This window comes from Polyodon spathula, unplaced genomic scaffold (assembly GCF_017654505.1).
Source record: "Polyodon spathula isolate WHYD16114869_AA unplaced genomic scaffold, ASM1765450v1 scaffolds_1438, whole genome shotgun sequence".
NCBI classification, from domain to species: domain Eukaryota; kingdom Metazoa; phylum Chordata; class Actinopteri; order Acipenseriformes; family Polyodontidae; genus Polyodon; species Polyodon spathula.
The window spans coordinates 270,270-293,401 of record NW_024472918.1 but is presented as its reverse complement, the minus strand read 5'-3'; the positions used below and the strand labels follow the sequence as shown (position 1 = coordinate 293,401).

Genomic DNA, 23,132 nt, shown 5'->3' with positions numbered 1-23,132 from the left:
AATGTCATTGCTTTGAGAGATTCATTTTTTTTCATAAGATTTAACTGTTACACAAGCACTGTATTTTAAGTTTCTTTTTGAGTTGAAAGCAGACTTTTAACTGTCCAATTCCTTTCTCTCTGTCTGCAGTGTTTACACCCAAAGTCATCGGCACAGCTGTAGCCAGGTACAATTTTGCAGCTCGTGACATGAGAGAGCTCTCACTAAGGGAAAGAGACGTTGTGAAAATCTACAGTAAGATTGGTGGGGACCAGGGCTGGTGGAAGGGTGAAGCCAATGGCAGAGTGAGTAACTCTTTCTTTACTAGATAGTGGTGCATTGCCTTTATATCTAAGATAGCTTTTGTAAGCTACTTTGCTACCATTTCCACAGATCGGCTGGTTTCCTTCAACGTACGTAGATGAAGAAGGAGTGCAATGATTGGACAATTAGCTTGGACATCATTACTTTTTTTTTTCTTTTTTCAACAAAAGCCATTCCTTTGTAGACGTCAAAGAGCCAGGATGTGTGAAACTCTCACGAGTTCAAAAGGAAGCAGCTTCTATGTGGAACTCTTTGCTGGAACCCTGCCTAAGCTGCCTATTGACAGTGAAGATTTCTACTTCTGTTCTGGTTGTAAATATATATATATATATATATATAGGTATAGATATATGAATCTACTTTATTTTTTAAATGCTTTCCTAAAAGGAAAAACTGGATTTGAAGATGCAGTACCCCTTTGCAGAGTGAAGCAGGATCAACAAACCACAAAATCCCTATGGGAGAGAGCCACTTCAGGTCTTTGTGCTTCAGTCTCTGGGTATGCACAATCTCCACATTAAATGAAATGTATTGGAAGGAAAAATATATATATCATAATTTATTTAGCATTTTTGTTATATTAGAAAAAAATATTAAATTAAGCTTGCTTACCCGATAAAAAAAAAAAAATTATATTTCACGTCAGCACTAGAACAAAAAGACATCAGTACCTGTACTACTTACCTAGCCAAGAAAATACACCTTAGTAGTCACTGCATAGCCTTCTTCTATCCGGATTTATATGGAAGGAAAGTACTGATCAGTGATATTTTAAAAATAAATACATTTTAAAGTGCTGCGAACTGATCTTAATCTTCGAGATGGCTATAGTTGTCTGGCCCCTGTCACATAATTTGCACAATTTGGCAGGGGACAGTATGACTGGCAGTCCTTGCTGTGTAGAAGCCCCGGCTTTAAAGTGAATGTTGTCTGAGGTGCAGGGCATCATCTACAGGATAACCCAAAGGGTACTGCATCCTTTATCCTCAGTCTGCTGTGAGTGGAAGGTCTAGATGTCTTTGCAAGTCTATTAGGAATAGATTTCCACAAAAGCAATGCACACTTCCCATATCCCTGTCTCATTTCCAGGAATCTCCCTGATTTTTAACTTCAAACACCATCTCAGTAAAATATCTCACTACACCACTGTCAGCTATATTCCTCCCTGACCAAAGGATTTTCTTGAGTAGATAATACCGAGCAGATTAGCTAACAATATAAAATGACTTACAAAAAACAAAGCAGTACATCTGGGCTGTAATATGTATTTACACACAACGGAGCATTGTCCTAGTTTTATTGTACTGTATCAAAATATATCTCCTCCACAGTAAAGAAACAAAGTTTTACCACCCATGACGTAAACCAATCAGATCTCAGAAATGTTGTGTTACGTGGCGTATGTGTGGGTCCTCTCTCCCTCAAGTGAAGCAGGCTTCCCTACATGTATATGTAGTGTGGGAGGTGAGGATCAACATGTTGGATCTCAATCTAAAACTCCAGCTTAACCTTTCACCCCCTTAGAAATCATTTCAAACAAATAAAAGCAAGATATTGCCATGCTGTTATATTGCTGGCTGGCATGACTTCAGGAATTTGTGTTGCTACTTAACCCTCATATTGTCTTAAGAAACAGTGCTGTCTTTCTTAGAAACGATTGCTATAGCTCCTAATTCTATTAACAATAATACAATTCTTTCTGTGGGAAATCGATTTCAAAACAACATGCTGCTGTCTGCTACATTCCAACACCAATAAATTCAGAGAAGAACTTTTTTTTCATTTCTGCACTTCAGACTTTTGCATACATACATACCTTCCACTCACTCAGCCTACCCAAGTGTGCGTTTTCTGTTCAGTGGTGTAAGAAAGTCTTTACGTTTTTATTGTTTTGTGTAATTTTCTGACCAAATGACACAATGATGTACATGAATATTTAGGGGAGAAATATGTTGTATGGTGCCAGAAATCTTGTATATATTTCAGTTAATTGTGGGATACCCTGCAGTTGTTTTAAATGGGGGAAATACTATGTAAATTCCATTTTTTTTTTTTTTTTTGCACTGAACTAACATGAATAACCCTCCCCTGACAGTCTATAAGTAAAAGGTGTAGTGAATAAGCATTTTAGACTTGTTTCAGGTTAAAATTTATTAAATGTCACATTTTCCTTTATTCCAAAATATTTTTACAGCAAAAATGTAAACCATTTTCCAAATCCTTTTGTGCCGTTGCAAGACTTTTTACGGTAAGGTGCAAATGTCCTTCTGTGGTTTAGCCTTTTAGAGAATTAATTTATGGTGCTCCAATTACATTAAATTTATACATTAATATTCATGTGAAGCATACAGCTAAAGAGTTTGTGGATACCACCTTATATTTTATAGCAACCTGTTCCTGCTGTGGAATGCAAGAAAATATGAACACATTACTCAGAGATGACTAGCTGAGCAGACAAGCCCAAAATGATTACTCCATGCACCTTCCCAGTTCAGGAGATGAGAATCCCTGTACCTGACAGGGTTGTTTTGATGCTCCGAAAAAAAATGGGGTTTAGTTGCTGGTTGTAAATTCGTAACCCATTGCATGTGGTTATAGATATTTTAAGTTTTGTCATTAAAATGTTTGAAAACCTAAATTACGTGTTCTTTTTGAATGACAGATTTTCAATTGAGGTTTTTACAGCAAATAAACATTCTTTTTGCTTACTTTGCAGCCTGAGAGGATTTATTTCATATGAAACAGAGCTTGCATTTACATCATGCCTTGATGTCAAGTATTTAAATCAGTGACGTTTGAGGCACAGAACTTTACTTTGGATCAACATCAATTGCCAGTTAATGAGCCTACTGATTAGAACGTGCACAGGAATGTTACAATTCATAAAGGTGGGGAAATTTACATTTGTGGATTAAACCCAGAATTCTCTAATGTACCAGCTTCAGCAAAATTATGATTAAGTGTATTTAACTTTGTGGCTAGGGGTATATGGTAAACGTAAGGAGCTAACGAAAACGAGAGGCCAGTATTTGGTTAATTTTTTTCAATCTGCACAAAATTACATTAACTATTTTGAATATGTTTTACATTTCAAATGATAAGTGCTGAATTTTCAGCAACATCGTCAAAATGTCGACAAAAGAGGTCACCACATATCAGTGCCTTCATACATGCATAAACACATTTTAACATTAAGGGAATACAAAGAAGAACATGTTCTGTATGTTACTGGTTGTGTTTAATGAGATTTAGACTCACATCCTTTCTTGTAGTGCTCAGTTAACAGACCGTGCAGCACCTTCACGAATACAGCTGTTTGATTTTCAGCACAGACTCCTTCCACCTGGTCTCCTGGTGTGTGGCACTGATCCGCTGGGCTTCTGGCTCTTCCTCTGTCCTTGCAAGCTCCTTCTCATACTCCCTCTGATATTTCTGCATTAAAAGCAATTTTATTTTATTTACTTATTCAAATATAAATTACCTTCACAATCCATTCATTCATATTTAATAGGTTTTAATAGTGCAGTACAATTTTTGTAAAGCCTCTGTATGTATTTAAAGCACCCGTGCTGTACTGTATTTTATCCATAACTTAAACACTCAGTCAAGACACAGAAAGAACAACGAATGAATACAATTTGGCAAACATTTCTTTGTTTGACATTACTGTGCACTGTAACGTACCTGATATGCGGAGTCTCTCGCTTCCATTGCTGATACATGGCCCAGCGTCGTCTTGGCTGTTTTAATGGAAGCCGTTTCTCTGGTGAGCTTTTCGTCATTTATGTTGGCTCTCGTCTCATAGTATAGGATCCCTGGCCAAGTTCTGAGATAATACAAAATTAAATATATACAGCAAGCATTAGCCCTGGAGGTGCTACACATTCAGTGTCTGTACAGTGTAACAATGTATGTAGTCCAGAATGACATCAAGTACTAAATCTTTCCCACTGATTGGAAGCAGTTTCAATACTTATCACATATAAGTGCAGGGGATCGGAGATGACGCATGGTCCTGTACAGTACAGTAAATCTCCCTGGTGTAGTCACAATGTTGTTTAATTACCTGCTCCCCCTCTGAGTTAATGGTATATACACTCTGTCCTCCAGAGGAAGCCCTGCTTTTTTTCTCCTGATGAGGGAAGTCGTCTTTGCTTTCGTAACTTCAACTGCTAAAATGGGAAAACAAAAAAATAGCAAAATAAACATGAAAACATTTTAGAGCTACTTAAACTAGCCCCCCACCTCATACAAGTGAAGAACTAGATGTGTTTTACATTATTCCTTATTCTATTTTTCCTGGTAATCAGTTGACCTACTGTACCTTATTAACAGATCTCTCCTAGAGAATGCTAAGAATTAAATTTGTTTGGGCAGTATCTGTTTATATCTTTCCAAGCATGTATAATGTAAAAAGGAGTTTCTTGCATTGGACTTACTTCCAGTTTGAATATCGTCGACCGTCAGAAAGTCATCCAGTTTGAGCAGCATGTTTTCGGTGAGTGAGGCAAGAGCTGTCACAAAGTCCTCTGCATGCTTAATCACACAGTCCTGATGGAGAGAGACGGAAATGAGGTAAGTTTACATCAGCGTTATTTCAAGAACTGCTAAACAAACATCACATCTGGGCATCTTCAAGAGGTTTTTTTTTTTTTTTTTTTTTTTTGGGGGGTGGAAAGCAAACTAATGATCTTTTTTAAAAATGTTTATTTATTTATTTTTTTTTACTTTCTGATGGTTCATTGGATAGAAAGACGGTTACTTGTATCTACAGTCAGTGAGTTCCAGTAACATGCATCTAGTAGTGCATCTAGTCTGCTGTACCACCACCTGCGTGCTAAACATGCTTTCCCTTCTCAAAATACACTTCCTAGTAGTTTGTCTACTACAGACAACAACAATACAACCTGTCGGTATTCAACAGAGTACTCTTAGAAATTCAGGATCTCTGCAAACCCATGAATCAAGTAGTATACTATAATGAGTGCTGTTGTATAGCCAATGACTGCAGACCTGTTAACATTGTGTTGCTTTGCTTTATTTCAATAACCACATTTACTTTTAAATGATATTATTTACAATTATGGAGAATATAACTGTTACTCAGTGAATGTTTTGTTTAGGCAATTTCAAGTTATTAATAAGAGAATTTAAAAATGATTATTATTATTTAAACTGTGATGAAAAATATCAGTTTACGAGTAAAGGAAAATGATCATTGTAAATACAGTAGTACTTAATGCACTGACTCCATTGTGATTTAGCAGTTTGTTCAAACAATTTAACACCACATGCTGGATTGTAAAAAAATATATAAAACTATAAAACAGGGTTTTTATACTGGGTTGTTTTTTGGATAATAATAATAATAATAGCAGCAGTAATAAAACACACTTAAATGAGATAGATGCAATAATTGTATCAATTAAATAAGCAATTAAAACCAAGACTATCAGATTCATTTTTGTATGCGCTTGACAGCCTTCATTTTAATATAAGCCTGGTATCCCATCAAATAACCTTATAAACAACAGAGTGAAACACTTATCAGTACAGCAGAATGTGTGTTATTTATTTCAGGCATCATTAGTTTATTTTGTGGAAGACCTTTTCGATATATAGGGTCAGTTTCACAGACCCTGATTAGCACTAATCTTGGACTATCTAATGTTATATTGGGTAAAGCAATACATGATTAATGATACAGGTAATCCAGGGTTTGTGAAACCAGCCCATAGTCATTTCAAATGATGGTTTTGGGAATAGTTACAAATACAGTACAATGTTAATGCTTGCCTCTGCATCATTTCAAGCTGTGTTTGTTTGTATATTGAGCCATGTATGGTAGGTCCTATCCTGGGTGTAATCTGCTGTACAGTACTGGTAGAGGGATATTAAGTAAACCCTGACCTGGAGATTCTTTTTGCTGATGTCGACTGCAGTCAGATGTTCCCTCAGTCTCTCTTGTTCCAGGTTACACAGACTCTCCAGTTGATTTAAATTTCCTGGGTGACCCAACGTTGGCCGCAAACTGTCCCAATGCTCAGACTATAGATATAAACAATAATGACAACAATATGAAAATGACTTTCAATGCACTGTTTCCCCTTTAAGTAGGTTTGTATGGAGGGATGAAGTCTTGTGAATTTGTTTCACACTCCAGCTACCAGCATGCTCTTGGACCACTGCTTTCTAGGGAAAGGGTTGAATACCGTACTTCCACTCTTAACTCACTGGCTAGCTGTGCTGTACCTGTCTGTTGATGCTCTCTTGTAGTCTCTCACGTAAGCTGTGGTGGATTTGAGCTGTGGTCTCCGTCAGCTGGTCCAGGTGTTTCTTTGTGAGTTCAGCAATAAGGAGAGGTGGCACATGGTACAGCTGCTGTTCAAACTGCTTTAACTGCTCTCTGAAATCTGAAAACATTACATCATGTCATTTTGTTTGTATATCTGTGTGAGCAGTTTCGTGAATATTTGGATGAAAAGAAGAATATTATTAAGCTTTTACATCCTTAAATCCAGTGTTGAGGATCATTTAGTTTCAATGAAAAGGGAAACAGAGGTCGCATAGCTATGAAATACTCTCATTTTCATTTACTAACATTTTTTTAAAACAGACACCACCTACTAAAGCGGGAAAGACCTGCAGAATAATTAGAAGCAACCTCCACAGCCGTGCTATGCTTTCCTTTCTGTGAAATACTAACAGATTTTTTTATTTATTCTACATGTTTTTGTATGACCCCAGATTTTTTTTTTTTTTTTTTTTTTTTTTTTTTTTTTTTTTCCCCCCACACAGAAGAGAAATCTTGAAACCGTTATACTGAAAACGAGATGGGTTAATTTACAGTCAGTATTCAAATTCTTAGCAGATTGGTAAGCACAACTTTGTGCTGGTTCAACAAATTTACAGGTTGTGACATGTTTCTGTTGATAAGCAGAGTGTCGCCAGTAAACAGTTCTTGGTAGAGCTGGACAATTACTGACAAGGGGAGTTTCAGTCTAAAAGAAGGTCTGCCAACGACAATGTACTGAATCAGCAAACCAAACTCAATCTACAGTTTTAAGCATGCCTTTGTTAACTTTAACTCAGGTTTTGAAACAAACTCTAGATGCCGATGTATTTGCTTTTAATTCACTGACTACATGTGTTACCTTGCAAGCAGACATTGTGATATTCCTCTGCCTGGGAGTGATAGGACAGTAGTTTCTGGTTTAACATCTCTGCAGAGTTCTCAAAGGTCTCCTGGATATATTCTGGCCTGGTAATGGCCCGTTTCTCCTTTTTCTTGTAAAATTCCTACACAGAATCAACAGTATGGCTGATATATAAAAGATGCAACAAAATGTCTACATCACTATAGAAGCCACATACTTTGGTGTATGATCAGACATAAAAATAGGTAGAAGTGTCATTAACAGCATCACACACAATATGCTTCTGATTTAGAAATATGTGCCAAATAAAAAATATATATATATATATATATATATATATATATATATTTCAAATGTAACGCGTTAGTTATTTGCAGAAGTTGCCTTATTAACTCACTCTATGCATTTTCTTGTGTAGAAAGGGTGATTTCTTATATTGCAGTTATAATTGACATATTAATGCTTACCTCAGCCACTAACAGCAGGGCATCATTGCTCTCCCAAAGAATACTCCATACAATGCCTTTGAAATGACTGAAAAATAAATACTTTTTTTAAAAAAAAACACACATTATTCAAAATGTTTTAATAAATGCATTTCAATAATGTATGTCAGCATTAATCTTCACGGCCCTGTTCACTATGAGGACCCATTGGAAGGATACAGGTTATATAATGAATAGCAGTCAATCATACTGGACTGCAAATGCTGGGAAAACACACATGACATGTAGGTCACACAGCCACCACAGAAAAGCTTAACATTGTTTTACTGGTTATAGTTCAATTGGTCTTTTGAGCAGTGGGTTTCTTTTTACTGTAGTTATTGTCTAGAAATCACCACAGGATAGAATCCTGCTGGATTAGTATAGAGTGAAAAAGTGGTGGAATTTAGATCATAAAAAACAGTCCCATATACATATACATTATATATATTTTCTATTGAAATTCAATTGGCTACATTTGATAGTGAACTTACAACTGCTCTTCTTCAGGCTTGGATCCGAAAACCTGGAATCTTTTATCAAATCGTGTTGGTTTGGAGAATCTTTTGACACTAGAAAAAAAAAAAAAAAAACACACACACACACACATTAGAAATAAGTTTAGCTGACAAGCAGTAAATGATTCACTTGTGTGAACAATGGCATGTCAGCTTATTTTACTTTTTGTTTGGTACAAAGCAGTATTTGAACGACAGTGCAAGATCCTACCCTGTGAGCAATGACAAGCAGTAACTGATTCGCCGGAGAAGTGTTTTGTGAACAATGGCATGTCTCTTATTTTAACTTTTTGTTTGGATACAAGCAGTATAGTTAACGACACTGACGCAAAGACGCCCCTGTAGATGAGGCTTTCCTAAGAATTATATCAGTTTTCAGATTAATGCTGGAGGTATGAGATTTCTTCTGGCCCAAAACAGTCGTGCTAGGCGAATGCGGTGAAGACAGTTGCACTCCTGTTTAAAAAAAATAAATCACATCAGTCATTTAAACAGATTTCTAAAATCAATCCATAATAATGTTATAAAACGATGCTTCAATGAATCCTGAGAGTGTATGCAGATTCATGACTGGCCATATAGCTTGAAAAATATACCTGACGGACTTCTCTCTTCTGGTGCTTTTTCAAGTTCAAGATAGACTTTGGATTTCTGAGTTCTAATAGAAAAGAAAGAAAGAAGATTGTGATTAAAACTCAGTAATACGCAGTGGTAAGCACTGCATTAAACTATCTGGGCAGGCTTCACGTACTGTAAAATGCTGTGGATGACTCCGAGAGCCACATCCTCTGTAGCAGGTTTGCCCATCCTGCTGGGCTGCAGCAGACTGTCACAGGATTGGGACCCGGCTTTGCTCTCCTGTCTTTCAGAACGAGTGGCTGCAGCAAAGGGCCCTTGTAAGGGAATCTCAGGCACACTGGATCCGGAGGGGAGCTCCTGTGTACCAAAACACAAACCACAATGACAAAGACTTGCACAGAAACAGTGGTCTAACTTTATATGTTTTCATCTTAGTGTGAGATTCTCTGTTACTATGAAACTGTGTTTTAGAGCTTGAGTTAGTTCTGTCTGTCAATCAAAACATTTAATTCTACAACAGTCACTTGCCCTGCTTTTTAAAATAGTAGCAAAGTAAAATTCTTTATATAAAAAAAAAAAAACTTTCATTAATCTAAAAAATAATAATAAAGATAATGTGTAATATATTACAGTAATAATGAACACTCTCTACTATGAAAAGACCATTATAGCACTTTTTTGGACCATGCCTTTGTATATGCTAAGCAGTATTGTCATCCACCCATCTTACCAACATAACAGTCAGGGCCCATTGTCCCTGGAAACTACACTGATTTACTGACCAGCAAGCAGTTAAGATAAGTGCTCCTTTTCTTGAATTCTTCCATGATCATCTGGGTAAAACTGTAAAGCTCATCGGGAGTTACTGTCTGTTAAGAAACCAAAAACAACCTTTGCAAAAAATATATATATATTTATTTTAAAATATATATAAAATAGTGTACATTTTAATTTTGCTTTCAAATGAGACCATTTGTTTCTCAAAGTCTGCTTTGAAATATGTATTTTGTAACCAAAAGAGTGGTCTTTTTTTTCAATTTTGGGATGGTGTGTGGTGATCTGTGAATGCCAATTGACAGTGAAAAGTTTAACTCACCTCCTTGTCAACCCTTGGCTTGGCACATGCATCTATCTTCTCCTGGAACTGTTCCAGGTAGCTGCTTAGAGTTTCTGCCTGAAAGTTACTCTTTGTCACCTGTAATCCAGATACAAAGACTGATTTCAAAGTGTTGCACTATTCTTGGACTACCTAAGGCACTCATCAGTCCAACCGCAAGTCAAACAGAAACTGTATGCTGTATAAAATTGGTTTAGTCTGACCACTATTGTCTTAATTACAGTCTGAACATTAACTCTTCCCATGTTTTTGTGCTCATTTTTGAATACTGATCATTTAGTGGATCAACAGATTCACAGGCTGTTACAGTCGATAAGTAAACGTAACATTTTAATTTAAAAGCATGTACAGCATGAGTGCGGACGGACTGTGATTAAAGGGTTGAAATCTTCTTGTTGTTTTATGTGTCTCCAGGTGGATTATGTACCTGTACTTGATATTTATGTAGCGTGTGACTGAATGCAAATGATGAATGTTGCCGTTAAGGTTCATGACCATTTCCCAGTGGGTAAATAAATATAATTTTTTTACCTCCAATTTTATCTTGACTTGTGTGTTTATCAGAAATCGTTGGATTTTTTCAATGAAGTTCAGATCCACTGTCAGGTTGTGGAATTTATCTTCAAATTTATGGACCACCTCGGTCGCCTTAAAAATAAAAATAAAAAAATAAACCCTTTTGCTCAAGTAATCTTTTGATAAATCGCTAGAATTAGAAAATGAAATATGTCTTTAAAGCTGTCCACTAGTAAAGTGCCTGTACCTGCCCAAGACGTTTTGACTCCATTCCCTCCAGTTCTAACATCACAAACTCTTCTGTACTGTCGATTCGGCCTGATATTTTATCCAGACGTTTTCGGAATACTTCAAATTCATCAGGTGTAAAATTTCCTCCTTCAGAAAATAACCTAAAAAAAAAATTTAAAAAAAAAGCAAATGACATTTGCTTCCTAAAAATAGACAAAGCATGCCTAATTAGTTCGTGCTAAACTGATACCGTATAACAGGAAATTTTGGCTGGTATTAAATTCGGCGTATTTGCTACCTTGGTAGATTTTGACATTTTTTAATTGCCGTTTTTCACCTTGCAAGTTCAAAGATGTCTTGTATTTCTACTTTTAATTAAAAAAAACATGTTTAATTAATTAAATCTGTCTTCTAAAAGAGTATCTCATTTACAGTAACTACAATGCCACTGCAGCAACTTAGATAAGAACAAACGTCTTCTAAAAATGAGTTACAGCATTATTGTTATATAGACCTTAATTTTAAGATAGCAGTAATTGGAAAGGATTAGTAGCTGCAGGACACTTTAACGATAGGCATTTGCTAACTCTGTTTTAAAACGTAGCTCTGGTTTACTAATATAACACAGTGGAATGATCACAGTACTGCCATGTGTGAAAACTTTAACAATAAAGCTGAAACAAAAATGCTTTCAATGTAAAACTAGCTAACAGACTAGCAAGCAATGGCAAAATCAACTCATTTTTATATGCAGAACTAATTTATTTTAATATATTGTTTAAGCCAAAATAAATTCCCGGCCAAATTTTCCTGTTATACAGTATGTCAGTCAAGTAGTTGAAAATTGACTTCAATTGGTTATCTAACATTTTCTTTGTTGGTTTAAATTAAACTTTTTGTTTTTGTCCAAATAGAAAGCACAATACATAAAAATGTATATACCTAATTGATTTGATAAACTCTGCATTGGAGTCTCTCAGTTTTCCCAGCGTAGTCTCCTGTTTCTCTCTGAACTGTCGCAAAGATGCCCTGATGATACTCATGTGCTTGTCTAAATCAGTGTGCAGAGAGTCGCAAAGTGAAGCTAGCCTGGAGAAGAAGAAAAATATCAAAGCAGATTAGAAGAAACAAAACATTGTGAGCCACATTATTACTGCATGCCCCCAGCCACACTGAGAGGAAGGTCCGAATGAGGAGAGGCTGAATCTATCCGGTGGGTGTTCAGATCCTTGAAATGGTTCCAAAAGGTAGTTTTGAAATATTAATTATGCTCCTGAATTCGTGCTCATATATAGAAATGCATTATAAGATCAGTAGAGGATGAAGATTAGGGGGTTAGATCTGCAAGTGCCACTCACCATTCAGACTTGGTAGCATTTACAAAGACGTCTTCCATATCGTAGATGTACTTCCGGAAGCCCTCCGTCAGTTTCTTTTGTTCAGCGTGGAGTGTGACAAGCTCAGTCTTCACATTGTTCAAACCCTCAATGACCCCTGTACAGTGCCTGTCCACTCGTTCTCTATGGAGCACCAGTTCAGCTGCAGGGTAAAAAAAAAAAAAAAAAAAAAAAAGTTATGGACTGGGGATGAATAACAAAAATGATTCAATTATTGGTTGACTATTACTCTGACTAAACACATTTTGCTAATCAGGTTCTGTGACATCTGATGTCCGAGTTGCTTTTTTCAATTCTATGTTGCTGGCTGTAATATTTAGTTTCATGCAAAATTACTGTTTATTCCTTGCATTTTTTTAAAAATGTTTTACATCTTTATAGCAACGATCACAACCCAACCTGTAAAAACGATCACCCGAACATTCAAGTATTTTTGGGTGTGTGTGGCTATCTTACCAGCTCTAACATTGTGGATGTCCATCTCGATTCTTTGAGCCCTCGGCTGATGAAGATGGTATCGAAGCTCTAGTTCGGATTTCAGCTCATCTTTTTTGGCAGCAACAATATTCATGGAGTTGGACATCGCTTTGTCAAACCAATGCTCCATGTGTTCAAAGAACTCCTGTCTAGTTCTGCAAATAGGAGAGAAAAAGCATCTCACGTGTAACATACTGTACCTCTAAATTACATGCTTGGAGGTACAATACATATAAGGTAGCATAACCTTTTAACTCTAAACAAAACCTTAGTATTATATAGGACAGACTCATATGGCTGTATACCCTTCTTGTAATGATTTACACATAATTACCTTCTTATCAGATCTGAAAGTAAACTACTTGTCAGCATGACTTTTTCTACATAAGGAGGTGGTTTGCCCTGATAAGGATATTCACACATAACATCTTCAGGGCATGTCAAAGTGTAAGAGTTCCCGCTGGATGTGGTGAACACTGTGGTTTGGAAATCATCCTAAGAAAAAAAAAAGTACATTAAAATAAAATTTACTACAACTTTTTGGGATCCTATTACGCTTATTGGATATACTGTCTTGCACAAATTATTATTCTTTTATAAACTGTATACATATCTCTAAATAACCATTTTAAAGTGTCACATTTTAAACAGATGCAAGTTTTATCTAAATGACATGTAATGGGTACAAATTGGCTAGCTTGTAAGGCAAGGTTACTGTGGACTTACAGGGCTGAAATGCATTAGGGTTTGGGATGTGCTCATAGGAAGTCGAGTCAATGTGATACTACAGTGCAGACGCCAGTATTTAAACTGGATTTGCCTCTACCAGGGTATTTTACGGACCACGAATAAACCTTTTTCTTGAGTAAACCAAACTTTTTTGTTTTACTTTAATTTTATTTATGCTTTTAAAACATATAATGCACACATCTAAATTTTAATCACTGCACAGAGGATGTATCTTATAGCCTGGCATTGCTGTCTCAGCAACATTATCAGTAACCATATTAGCAATAATATATACGGAAATCACACAAACAGACCTTAATACTGATTTCACTCTCCATTTTCCTTCTCTAAACACAAATAAAAAGAAATAACAATAATAGGAAAAAGGTCAACATTACATAAGTAAACGGTAAGAATACGCATTCGCAATCTATCAATATCAAATCTATTCAATTAGAAATACAGCAGAAACCGAGCGGTCATGCTGAATAACAGATTTATCAATTTATTGTTCATTTCTTACCTTCTGATCCATGAGAGGGGCGTCTTTTTTTGGGGGCAGCGTGTTTCCTTGTTTTGGAAGCGAGCCACTCGGTACTGCAGTTGTGGTGCTTCTCTTTTTGTCTTGTGAAAGTACATCTTGAATTGCTGCTGAGGTACTTCGTCTTTTGTGCTTCTCCAGTTTTACTCCTGCATCTCAAGCAACAGAATAGTCTAGTAGAAAAAGCTCAAACACGCTGTTTTATCACAGTCAAAGAAGTGTACCATTTAGAGACACACATACCAAGGGTGGCCAAACTTCCTGACCCTAACAGCAGCACACCAGTGTTTTCATATGGTCAAGAGCCACAAGACAAAGACACAAAAAATGCTAGTATTTCTAATGCTAATACTGTTTTAAACATTTTCTTTTTTTTTTTTTTTTTTTTTAATTCTCTCGAACATTATAACGGAATCTTGCACTTACCTCTGTGCAGTAATTGTTATCTCTTGATGGCATCAAAATACACAAGAACAAGGGATATCACTGCACAGCCTTACAGTTTCTGCGTGATGTTTTTATTATAGTTTATTATAAGTTAACACTTTTAATAAATGTTTCCATTATTTCTGATAATACTGTATGTATTACGTACTTTAAATAAAATATATTCCGACTTAGTCTTAGTTTTCATCCTCATACTTTTGTTTATTACTCGTGGAGGGTTTACTCAATGCCACTGTCTCCACTAAACAAACAAGCACTTTATTCAAAATTATGAAACTGACTTTCAGCTGCACAATAGGTGTTCTGAAAATCTGTGCAACCTAGAAATCTGAGCTATTTACACAAACTACGCATGCGTGAGTCACTTTTTTTGTTTTGTTTTTGACATGCCTAGAAAAAAGTTTGTAAATTCATTAAATTATTCTTTATTACGTACATTTAGTTTTACCTGTCATATTATATTTCTCTGACTATTAATCCTTGTTGCTAGGAAGCCCGTTTTGAGGTCATTGCAGATGATCGCAATATGCATGCGCCAGCGCACGGTGTTGACGGTCCTAAGTGACGAAATGTCCTTGCAGTGAACATGCAGGATCAAAGAAAGAAGAGAGAGAGAAGGACAGACAGTGGCACTGGAACAGTTTTTAAAGTGGGGGTGCTGAAAGCCATTGACCAAAACTGTAACCCCTGTATATGATGGAAGCCATGCAAAGTCAGGGATGCTGCCGTACCCCCAGCACCCATAGTTCCAGCGCCCTTGAGGACAGATTGAAGAATATAGACATGAATGGATCAGAGAACAAAATGATAAACTATTCATTTTTACTTTCTCTCTTTTTTACTCGCTATTATTCTCTTTCTTCAGTTCATTCGAGCCGCAAAGCGTGCGTCTCCCAGCATTTCACCAGGAGCCGTGCTTGAACTGCCCACTCACGAGCCACGGTTTGGCCACCTCTGACATATACAATCTGAAAACAGCAGAATTCTTAGACTGGGATCTCTATGTATGCCTAAGTGGTTAGATGACCAGGTGTTCCACCATCCAGTTCCACCACAGAATATTAAATAAAGGAGATGTTTACCACATAGGTCCCTGGTTTATGCGAATAGTGTATTTGAAATGGGAAACGTGTTCTAAGAATTTCAAGCAGCCTCAACAAATCTGATCAAGGTTTGTGTAAAACAATGTTAAAAACAGATAACTGGTCAACTGATTTGGCTGGAAAAACCAATCCCTCTGCAGTGTATTCATTTAACAATAACAAATCCTCACCTAGATTTTCTGAGGTTGAGCTACTTGTTGGGGTACTTTTTTCTTCCTGAAGGACGAGAGAAAATATTTAAAGGCTTGTCAACGTTAAGCAGGACTGGTACAAAATGAGAAGCTACGATCAGTATTACTGGAACCACCACTATAGTCTAGTTCAGTACACTGCACAGGCATGCCTAACACATAGTAGAGCAAACCATTCTAAACACAAGTGACAGAGCCCCTCACCTGCTTAAAGATCTCCCTCACATTGAAGTAACCACTGACTGCTGTGCAGTACTCCAGCAGTTCCTCCTTTACCATTGCAGGGTACGACTCCACTGCATCTACCTGTTTCTGGTGGAAATTTAGATAGCTGGAACAAAAAACACATATAAGAAACATTTCTCCATTAAAAACAAGGAATTGAAGTCTAATAATCATTTCGTTCGACATTAGCATTGCACCAGTAAGTGTTAGTACTCAATAAGCTGGATCAATGGCTTCTTATGTTACAATAAATTAATTATCTTTGAATCATTTCTCTACTTTTAGAACCAAGTTATTTTTTTAGCACTACTATAGCAGGAAAAAGGATAATTGATAAGTAGATATTTTTAAAGTAAAATACAGAGTACTGATAACATTCACCTATTTTTACATAATACATAAAATGGATTACCTTGTTTTGATTTCATCCAGATAGCAAAAGGTCTTCTCCATAGCGCTCTTCAAAGTCTCCTCTGTGCTCTCCTGCCTCAGTTTGTCCATCAGAATATCCAGGCTGGCTTCCTTTGCCTGGAGAGGAAACAAGAATGATTAATATCAATATTAAATAATGCACTGAATACAGCAGTAGTAGTAGTAACATTTTCTGGCTGTGTAGATAAAAATTAAAACTGTTGAATTCAGAGATTTAGTTTCCATAGATCAAGCACTGCATCTGCTTAACAACACAGTCACTATATTTTAATGACCAACCAGACTACAAAAATGACAGCCGGTATTAACAGCATCAACACTAGATCTCTCAACACATGTATATATCTATCTGAAGATCATTCCAAGCCACTACAAAATCACCTTTGGCTGCCTAATACCGGACCTAGAACACTGTATTCAGCAAGGTTCAACCCGCAGCTTGCTCAATGAGCCTCACCTGGTTCTCCTGGTCATGCCAGACACGGATCTCATCCAGTTTGTTTTGAAAAAGATGTTCCTTTCTCGCCAGCCCTGCACTGTGCAGTTCCCACAGGTCAGCAGCCCCTCGAGCAAACTTAAGCAGTTCTTTACTCTGATCACGGGTAGTGTTGGCCAACACCTCAAATTCTTTCTGCAGCAGCAAATCAAGGAGGAAAAACACCACGTTTAAGACGCAAAAGTATTGTGTTCATTTTCTAAAATTACGTTTTAAAAACAGGAAATTATGTGCAATTCTTTATCGATTAAAAATAACAACTACCAGATATTCCTACAATAACAAGATTACTATATCCTACACCCACTGGTAACTGTGTATAAAGTATGTACCCACTGTATTTCATGCCAGGAATAAGGATTCATCAATCAATATTTTATTCTGCATGAAGATCATGAACAAAAGACTGCTTAGTATCAATTTATTCTGGTTCACTCACTTCCATGGCTTCCAATTCTTCCTCTCGTTGGCGCTGACAGCTCCCAACCAGCTGAAGGAGTTCATTGTTCACAATGTACTGGATGTCATTCTCAGACAACACATGATTGCTCAGCATCTCTTCCTGCACAGAATCAGAGGTACTGGTGAAACCAACATTATCTTGGGCATTAAAGGGGTAAAACACACACAAACACACAGTATACAAGTAACAGAACACCTATTGCATAAGTACTTTATTCTTTTAACGTTAATTTTATTGTTTTCTATACTTTAGGTGTAGCCCATTTATCATGCCACAATTTTATGAAGGAAGTACTTGGTTTCCTGTCCTGTTGGTTTCCTCTGTTTAATAGTATGCGAAATAACCCCATTTAGGATGAGCTTCTATTGCATGCAACACAGTAAGTAAACTTATAGTGCTTAACATGCAAGTCAGGTGGGTAACAGAATAAATTTACATTTGTAAACCCAAGCAATTCCATAAGAGGTCTGCTTACCTTGAATTTCTCAACCTCTTCCAAGCAGTCCTGCCACAGACTTTCAAAGTGAGAGTGAATTCTTTTCATATAATCAATATGCATTGCATCTGAAATGAATAAATGATAGCAAACATGAGATTTTTTAATGAATACAACTTAACTAACCACATTTTACATGCAGTCTAATTATATCAATACATCTATTAATATAGTAAAATGTATACAATTGAAAAAAATGTTCTACCATCAATTAAATAAACATCTTAAATCTACTAAAAATCCAAATTCTTACTTGAATAAAACAGACTGCATTAACTGTAGCAATGATGTGCCCTACTTTAAAGTTCTGATTAATAAAAATAAGTCTGATAGTTTGGAAACTCTCCCAAGTTGTTGTTTGTTTATTATTTAAACAACTCATGAGTCGTAGTTTTGTTACGGAAGCCAATGTTTCAGATTCTTACCTATTTGTTCATTTATTGCTGACAGGGCTGAATTCCATTCTGAAGCCATTGACTTAGTGCACTGAGGAGGTGAAATATCACTGCAAGCAAAAAGCAGAATGATTACCGTTCAACAAGAAAGACTGTGGTAGGGGTTGACTTTTTAGTCTAAATGATTTCAGCTACTGTGCTCTATGTAGCGTACATTCATTCTAACCTTAGAGACAGCAGAATCTTCATTCGTCTTTCACTCATTAATTCCTGTGTTTTCCTCATCAAGTCAAGTTCCCTTTGCACAGCCTCAGGCTCATGGTTCTGTATGCTGCTCATAAAATTGCTAAAAGAATTAAGCAGAGAAAAGAAATAACTTTTACAATGTGCCAGCAGCACCTCCCAACCACCCAGCACAAGCCTACAATATGCTTTATAAAACACATATCTGCATAGCACACATTTACGATCAATTCCGTGCTTTAAAATGTGAAGCATTACCTACAGTATTAGAGATTTCTCTTGTTAAAGAATGCGTCTCCATTTAGGTAGAATACAAAGTTATAAATGCTCCGAGCTACAGACAGTGCACTTTGCTGTATTTTCATGGCTCCGAAGCCAGTTCCACAGGTAAATGAAACTCCTCTTACTTGAATTTCACCACTGCAGCTTGTCTCTTGATATTCTTCCAGTCCTGCAGCCTCTCCTTCCATCTCCTCCGCTCCGAGAGCTCCCTCTTCAAGTCTCGCTCCATGAGATTCACATAGAGCTTCCCCACTGCTCTCCGATTGGCCAGGAGCGCCTGGTTTATCATCTGTAAAAACCTCAAAATCATTACTACAGTCAAACCTGCTTAATACTGTATAACACTTGTTAATATCACCAGGTTGAAATTTCCCAAACAGAATATAACACATCAATAGGGACAAGCTCCTGATACTATGACTTTGATTATTATCAATCACAAGGTTTACATGCAAGTTAATGTACAGTATTGAAATATTCCTGAAGTATGGTAGCACAATGCATCATACAGAACATAACGTGTAGACAATTTAACCACACTCCATAGTACCTTCTGTATATAATAAAAGACTTGTACAACAGCAGCATGTGTATTCAATCAAGAAATACATGCAGCATGAATGTAATTAGTGTTTACTTATTTGATATATAGTAGTGAAGTTCAGTATGCATTCTATAAAGCCACATAAAAGAACAAACTACTTCAACATGTAAGATTCAAGATGTGGGTTTTAATTTTATTTATACACAAAGTGAAGTAACAGGAATGGAAATAAGACTCCCATTGCATAGCAATTTGATCCATTCTTGGTTTTACTAGGACTGGTTAAAGAAAAGGTCTTGATACCAGGAGGTCCCCAGTTCAAATCCCTGCTCAGCCACTGTGTGTGACCCTGAGCAAGTCATTAACCTCCTTGTGCTCTGTCCTTCAGATTAGATGAGAAACTGAGGTCCTATTGTAAGGTGACTCTGCAGCAGTTGCTGATGCGTAGTTCACCCCCTAGTCTCTGTAAGTCACTCTGGATAAAAGCATCTGCTAAATGACTAATTAATAACAAAGTACAGTAAGGCCTTATAATGTGCTATCATTTTAAAGTATTTTTTGTTTTCATTCTTACCATAGATTCTTTATCAATAAACCGGTAAACATCAGATGGCATCAGATATGAGATTTTCTCTAGCGTCCCAGTGTATGCTTTCAGTACGTTTCCAATCTGTACAGTGACAAAAACATTAAAATGGGGATTAACACAAACAGTAAGTAAAAGGAATTTGATTAAGTTACTACTTTATTAAAAAAAGTGCTACCACTGTGCAAGTCTAATGATTATTTTTGTATGTCTTTCCTTTTTGTGTTCAAATCTTACCATTGCAGCTCTCTTAGACTCATAACTGATATATGTCTCATCCAGATCTTTGATCCATTTTCTTCTCTCGAGTGATATATGGGTAATACAGTCCCATAAATTATGAAGCCCCTGTAACGTAGTTCATGTTAAACATACCACACTTGAAAGAAACAGAAAGACAGCATGTATTTTAACAAATAAATATATACATATTATTTATATATTTTTTTTTTATTTAACTGAGCTACAGTTACCTCGAGAGTGAAACTTTCCAGATCAGAGTCACTTTCAATCTTCTGGAACACTTGCTGGATCTCACCATCAGATTCTGACAGCCTGTCCAGCAGTGCTTCTCCAGCTTCCATAAACAGGGGTTCAAAATCCTTTAGAAATTCAGAACAAACGATTCCATGCGACTTAAGTTAGTAATTATAAATAAATCAGTCGGTTTAGGATCTGTTCTTTACTTTACGTAAACAAGGAGAAATATGACAATAATAATAATAATAATAATAATGTGTAATCATGTGTAAACATCTGTAAGCTACTGTATGTACATCATTAACCTTGAATGTTCCTACAGTGCCTACCTCACTCAGCAGAATGAGTTCCTGCTGTAGGTTTGACACTGCATCCTCGTGTCTCTGCTGCTTACTCAGGGACAGCCGCTGAATAATACCTGACTTCGGTTTCTCAGCAACTGTGTTAAAGAAAGAAAAAAAAATTAAAGACGACAGCATTTCTACATTACTTTAAAATAAAAAAAAACATTTTCTCTCAACAGTGTCTGGTACATGCAAATATTTACAGGTCACTTATATTTAATTGTAGAGAAGTTCATATGCTCTCAAAACTGATAAAACTAGTGCATCTCAAAAAGCAGAATTATGACAGACAAGCTAAAACAAACTCCATTCAAGACGGATCAAAACTCAAGTAACAGGTCCAATAGATCCTGAGATGTCAGTGACACTCCTATACAGACACACAGTGTTGATAGACAAGTCAGTTATATTTACCGACAGGATCAGAAAGACCCCTGACCTCCCGTGCTGCAATCACGTCTTCACTTTCCTTTGCTCGTCTCAAGGCTGATAAAACCTCTTCTCTGAAATTGCAGAACAGAAGCGATGCTCAACTCAGAACAGAGCTTCAGTGACGGTCAGCTTCACAGCTCAACTCAGAACAGAGCTTCAGTGACTGTCAGCTTCACAGCTCAACTCAGAACAGAGCTTCAGTGACTGTCAGCTTCACAGCTCAACTCAGAACAGAGCTTCAGTGACTGTCAGCTTCACAGCTCAACTCAGAACAGAGCTTCAGTGACGGTCAGCTTCACAGCTCAACTCAGAACAGAGCTTCAGTGACTGTCAGCTTCACAGCTCAACTCAGAACAGAGCTTCAGTGACTGTCAGCTTCACAGCTCAACTCAGAACAGAGCTTCAGTGACAGTCAGCTTCACAGCTCAACTCAGAACAGAGCTATATGCATTGTGAATTAGCATAAGGTTTGTAACAGGTCTTGCCAGGCAACCTCCTCTTTATAAAACAGCGTTCATTACACAATCAAAGGACATTTAACGAGCGCCCTTTTTCAAGGTCAGTCAGGTGAGCTGTTTCACACTACCTGTGCAGCACTGGATTTTCAGTAGCTGTATTGTTCGGCATTTCCTGCACCCACTGCCTCTGCCGCTGTGAAAGAATCCCCCCAGCCGCAGCGTCGAGATCCCGGACCAGGGGAATCTTCCCACTGTCCAGGGAGACTCCATATGGGAAAGATTTACTGCGAGCCTCGCCCAGAGCCTTGACCAGCTGCATCTATGCAAATAATACATATAGTAGAACCTTATATGGATCGGACACAATCATGTACAATTCTTTGTATCAAATGGCTTGCATTTGATAGTCTGTATCAGGTGTTACGGTCATCATTAAAATGAATTATACTGTTCAATTATTCCAATTTAATAGGTCAGAGGGTCCAACAGAGTGGATATTATTTTGTATGGTACACAATACCCTCCTATATTGTTCACTATTAGATTATTTTAAATATAGTAATCAGACTGTAAAGGTGACTGTATCCTAAGTGCAATTTACATAATAAAACCCTCCACTTAACAGACACCAAGTGTTGGTTTCACAGTCCTAGACTAACACGAACCTTCTATACTTTAAATAAAGTAACATTAGAAAGCGCGAATCGCAATCTGTGAAAATAAACACGTATCTAGAACCGTACCTCAGCATCAAAGATCTGTCTGTAGACCTTTCCACTGCGGACCACATGTACGTCTCCCATTCTGGTAATGAAGCAGTAACCAACTGGACCCTAGGATCTCAATGCAGCTTTATATAAGCAACGGGGTACATCAGCATAAAACAACAGCGCAGGTTTGGAGAGATATAGGTACAACCAATTCTAGTGCACTTAAATATCGTTAGGTGTTATTCATAAAGTGGACTGAATTAACACTGACAATGTATCTAACTTACAATCTTATTTATTTATTTAGGCACACCCATACTAATGTTTCCACGGTGTTTTGTAAATCGTATTTCTGGTTTAAAATACGGTACATTTTATTAGCCGTGTTCACCTAGGTAATAGTGATAATAGAAATCTAACACAAACGTTGGATGCGGAAACTTCTTTTTTGTTCTGTTCTGTTTGTTTTTTGAAGCACATCATACTGCCAGTTCGTTGTTACACCAGTTCGATAATACAGTGGCAATGCCTACGAGTTACAATTCAAACAAATACATCATAAGTTCACAATAGTGAATATTATATATTAGTGAACTAGTATTACTTACCTTCTAGGAACTTCACAAATCTACTCAAATCAATAGTCGCTCCATTTTTACAGCTGCTTGTCCACAACTGCGTTCTTGTGTTACTATGACAACAATTTGTAGGCGCCCTGAGAGACGACGCAACTAACGCCCAACTGCTTTGTGGGA

General features: G+C 36.9%; 2 protein-coding genes across 8 annotated transcripts in view; one reads left to right on the top strand and one right to left on the bottom strand.

Moving 5' to 3' along the window:
• The window catches only part of LOC121309756 (guanine nucleotide exchange factor VAV2-like), a 6,282-nt gene extending 5,820 nt beyond the window's left edge, over positions 1–462 (top strand). For 3 of the 4 annotated variants that reach the window (XM_041242923.1, XM_041242924.1, XM_041242925.1), the window contains 2 exons: positions 130–284; positions 373–462. In XM_041242923.1, the coding sequence (XP_041098857.1) occupies positions 130–284; positions 373–420 (203 nt within the window). In that variant the 3' untranslated portion in view covers positions 421–462. Of the gene's footprint in view, positions 1–129; positions 285–372 lie in introns of those variants that run through there. The other variant, XM_041242926.1, reaches the window with a different exon arrangement.
• The window catches only part of ccdc180 (coiled-coil domain containing 180), a 25,011-nt gene extending 1,936 nt beyond the window's left edge, over positions 1–23,075 (bottom strand). The window contains exons 1-39 of one of the 4 annotated variants that reach the window (XM_041242917.1): positions 22,986–23,075; positions 22,411–22,500; positions 21,796–21,986; positions 21,192–21,280; positions 20,763–20,872; positions 20,427–20,555; positions 20,191–20,301; positions 19,942–20,037; positions 18,949–19,112; positions 18,525–18,644; positions 18,329–18,408; positions 17,883–17,971; positions 17,384–17,506; positions 16,906–17,079; positions 16,429–16,544; positions 15,996–16,122; positions 15,771–15,816; positions 14,033–14,205; positions 13,824–13,856; positions 13,115–13,275; positions 12,760–12,935; positions 12,265–12,445; positions 11,849–11,995; positions 10,923–11,067; positions 10,691–10,807; positions 10,139–10,237; positions 9,825–9,911; positions 9,215–9,399; positions 9,060–9,121; positions 8,802–8,919; positions 8,440–8,517; positions 7,928–7,994; positions 7,458–7,602; positions 6,556–6,716; positions 6,214–6,351; positions 4,743–4,854; positions 4,370–4,475; positions 3,988–4,129; positions 3,562–3,735 (exon numbers count right to left, since the gene is read on the bottom strand). In XM_041242917.1, the coding sequence (XP_041098851.1) occupies positions 3,604–3,735; positions 3,988–4,129; positions 4,370–4,475; positions 4,743–4,854; positions 6,214–6,351; positions 6,556–6,716; positions 7,458–7,602; positions 7,928–7,994; positions 8,440–8,517; positions 8,802–8,919; positions 9,060–9,121; positions 9,215–9,399; positions 9,825–9,911; positions 10,139–10,237; positions 10,691–10,807; positions 10,923–11,067; positions 11,849–11,995; positions 12,265–12,445; positions 12,760–12,935; positions 13,115–13,275; positions 13,824–13,856; positions 14,033–14,205; positions 15,771–15,816; positions 15,996–16,122; positions 16,429–16,544; positions 16,906–17,079; positions 17,384–17,506; positions 17,883–17,971; positions 18,329–18,408; positions 18,525–18,644; positions 18,949–19,112; positions 19,942–20,037; positions 20,191–20,301; positions 20,427–20,555; positions 20,763–20,872; positions 21,192–21,280; positions 21,796–21,986; positions 22,411–22,470 (4,590 nt within the window). In that variant the 5' untranslated portion in view covers positions 22,471–22,500; positions 22,986–23,075 and the 3' untranslated portion in view covers positions 3,562–3,603. Of the gene's footprint in view, positions 1–3,561; positions 3,736–3,987; positions 4,130–4,369; positions 4,476–4,742; positions 4,855–6,213; positions 6,352–6,555; positions 6,717–7,457; positions 7,603–7,927; positions 7,995–8,439; positions 8,518–8,801; positions 8,920–9,059; positions 9,122–9,214; positions 9,400–9,824; positions 9,912–10,138; positions 10,238–10,690; positions 10,808–10,922; positions 11,068–11,848; positions 11,996–12,264; positions 12,446–12,759; positions 12,936–13,114; positions 13,276–13,823; positions 13,857–14,032; positions 14,206–15,770; positions 15,817–15,995; positions 16,123–16,428; positions 16,545–16,905; positions 17,080–17,383; positions 17,507–17,882; positions 17,972–18,328; positions 18,409–18,524; positions 18,645–18,948; positions 19,113–19,941; positions 20,038–20,190; positions 20,302–20,426; positions 20,556–20,762; positions 20,873–21,191; positions 21,281–21,795; positions 21,987–22,410; positions 22,512–22,985 lie in introns of those variants that run through there. The other 3 variants (XM_041242918.1, XM_041242919.1, XM_041242916.1) reach the window with 3 other exon arrangements.
• Positions 23,076–23,132: the final 57 nt, after the last annotated feature.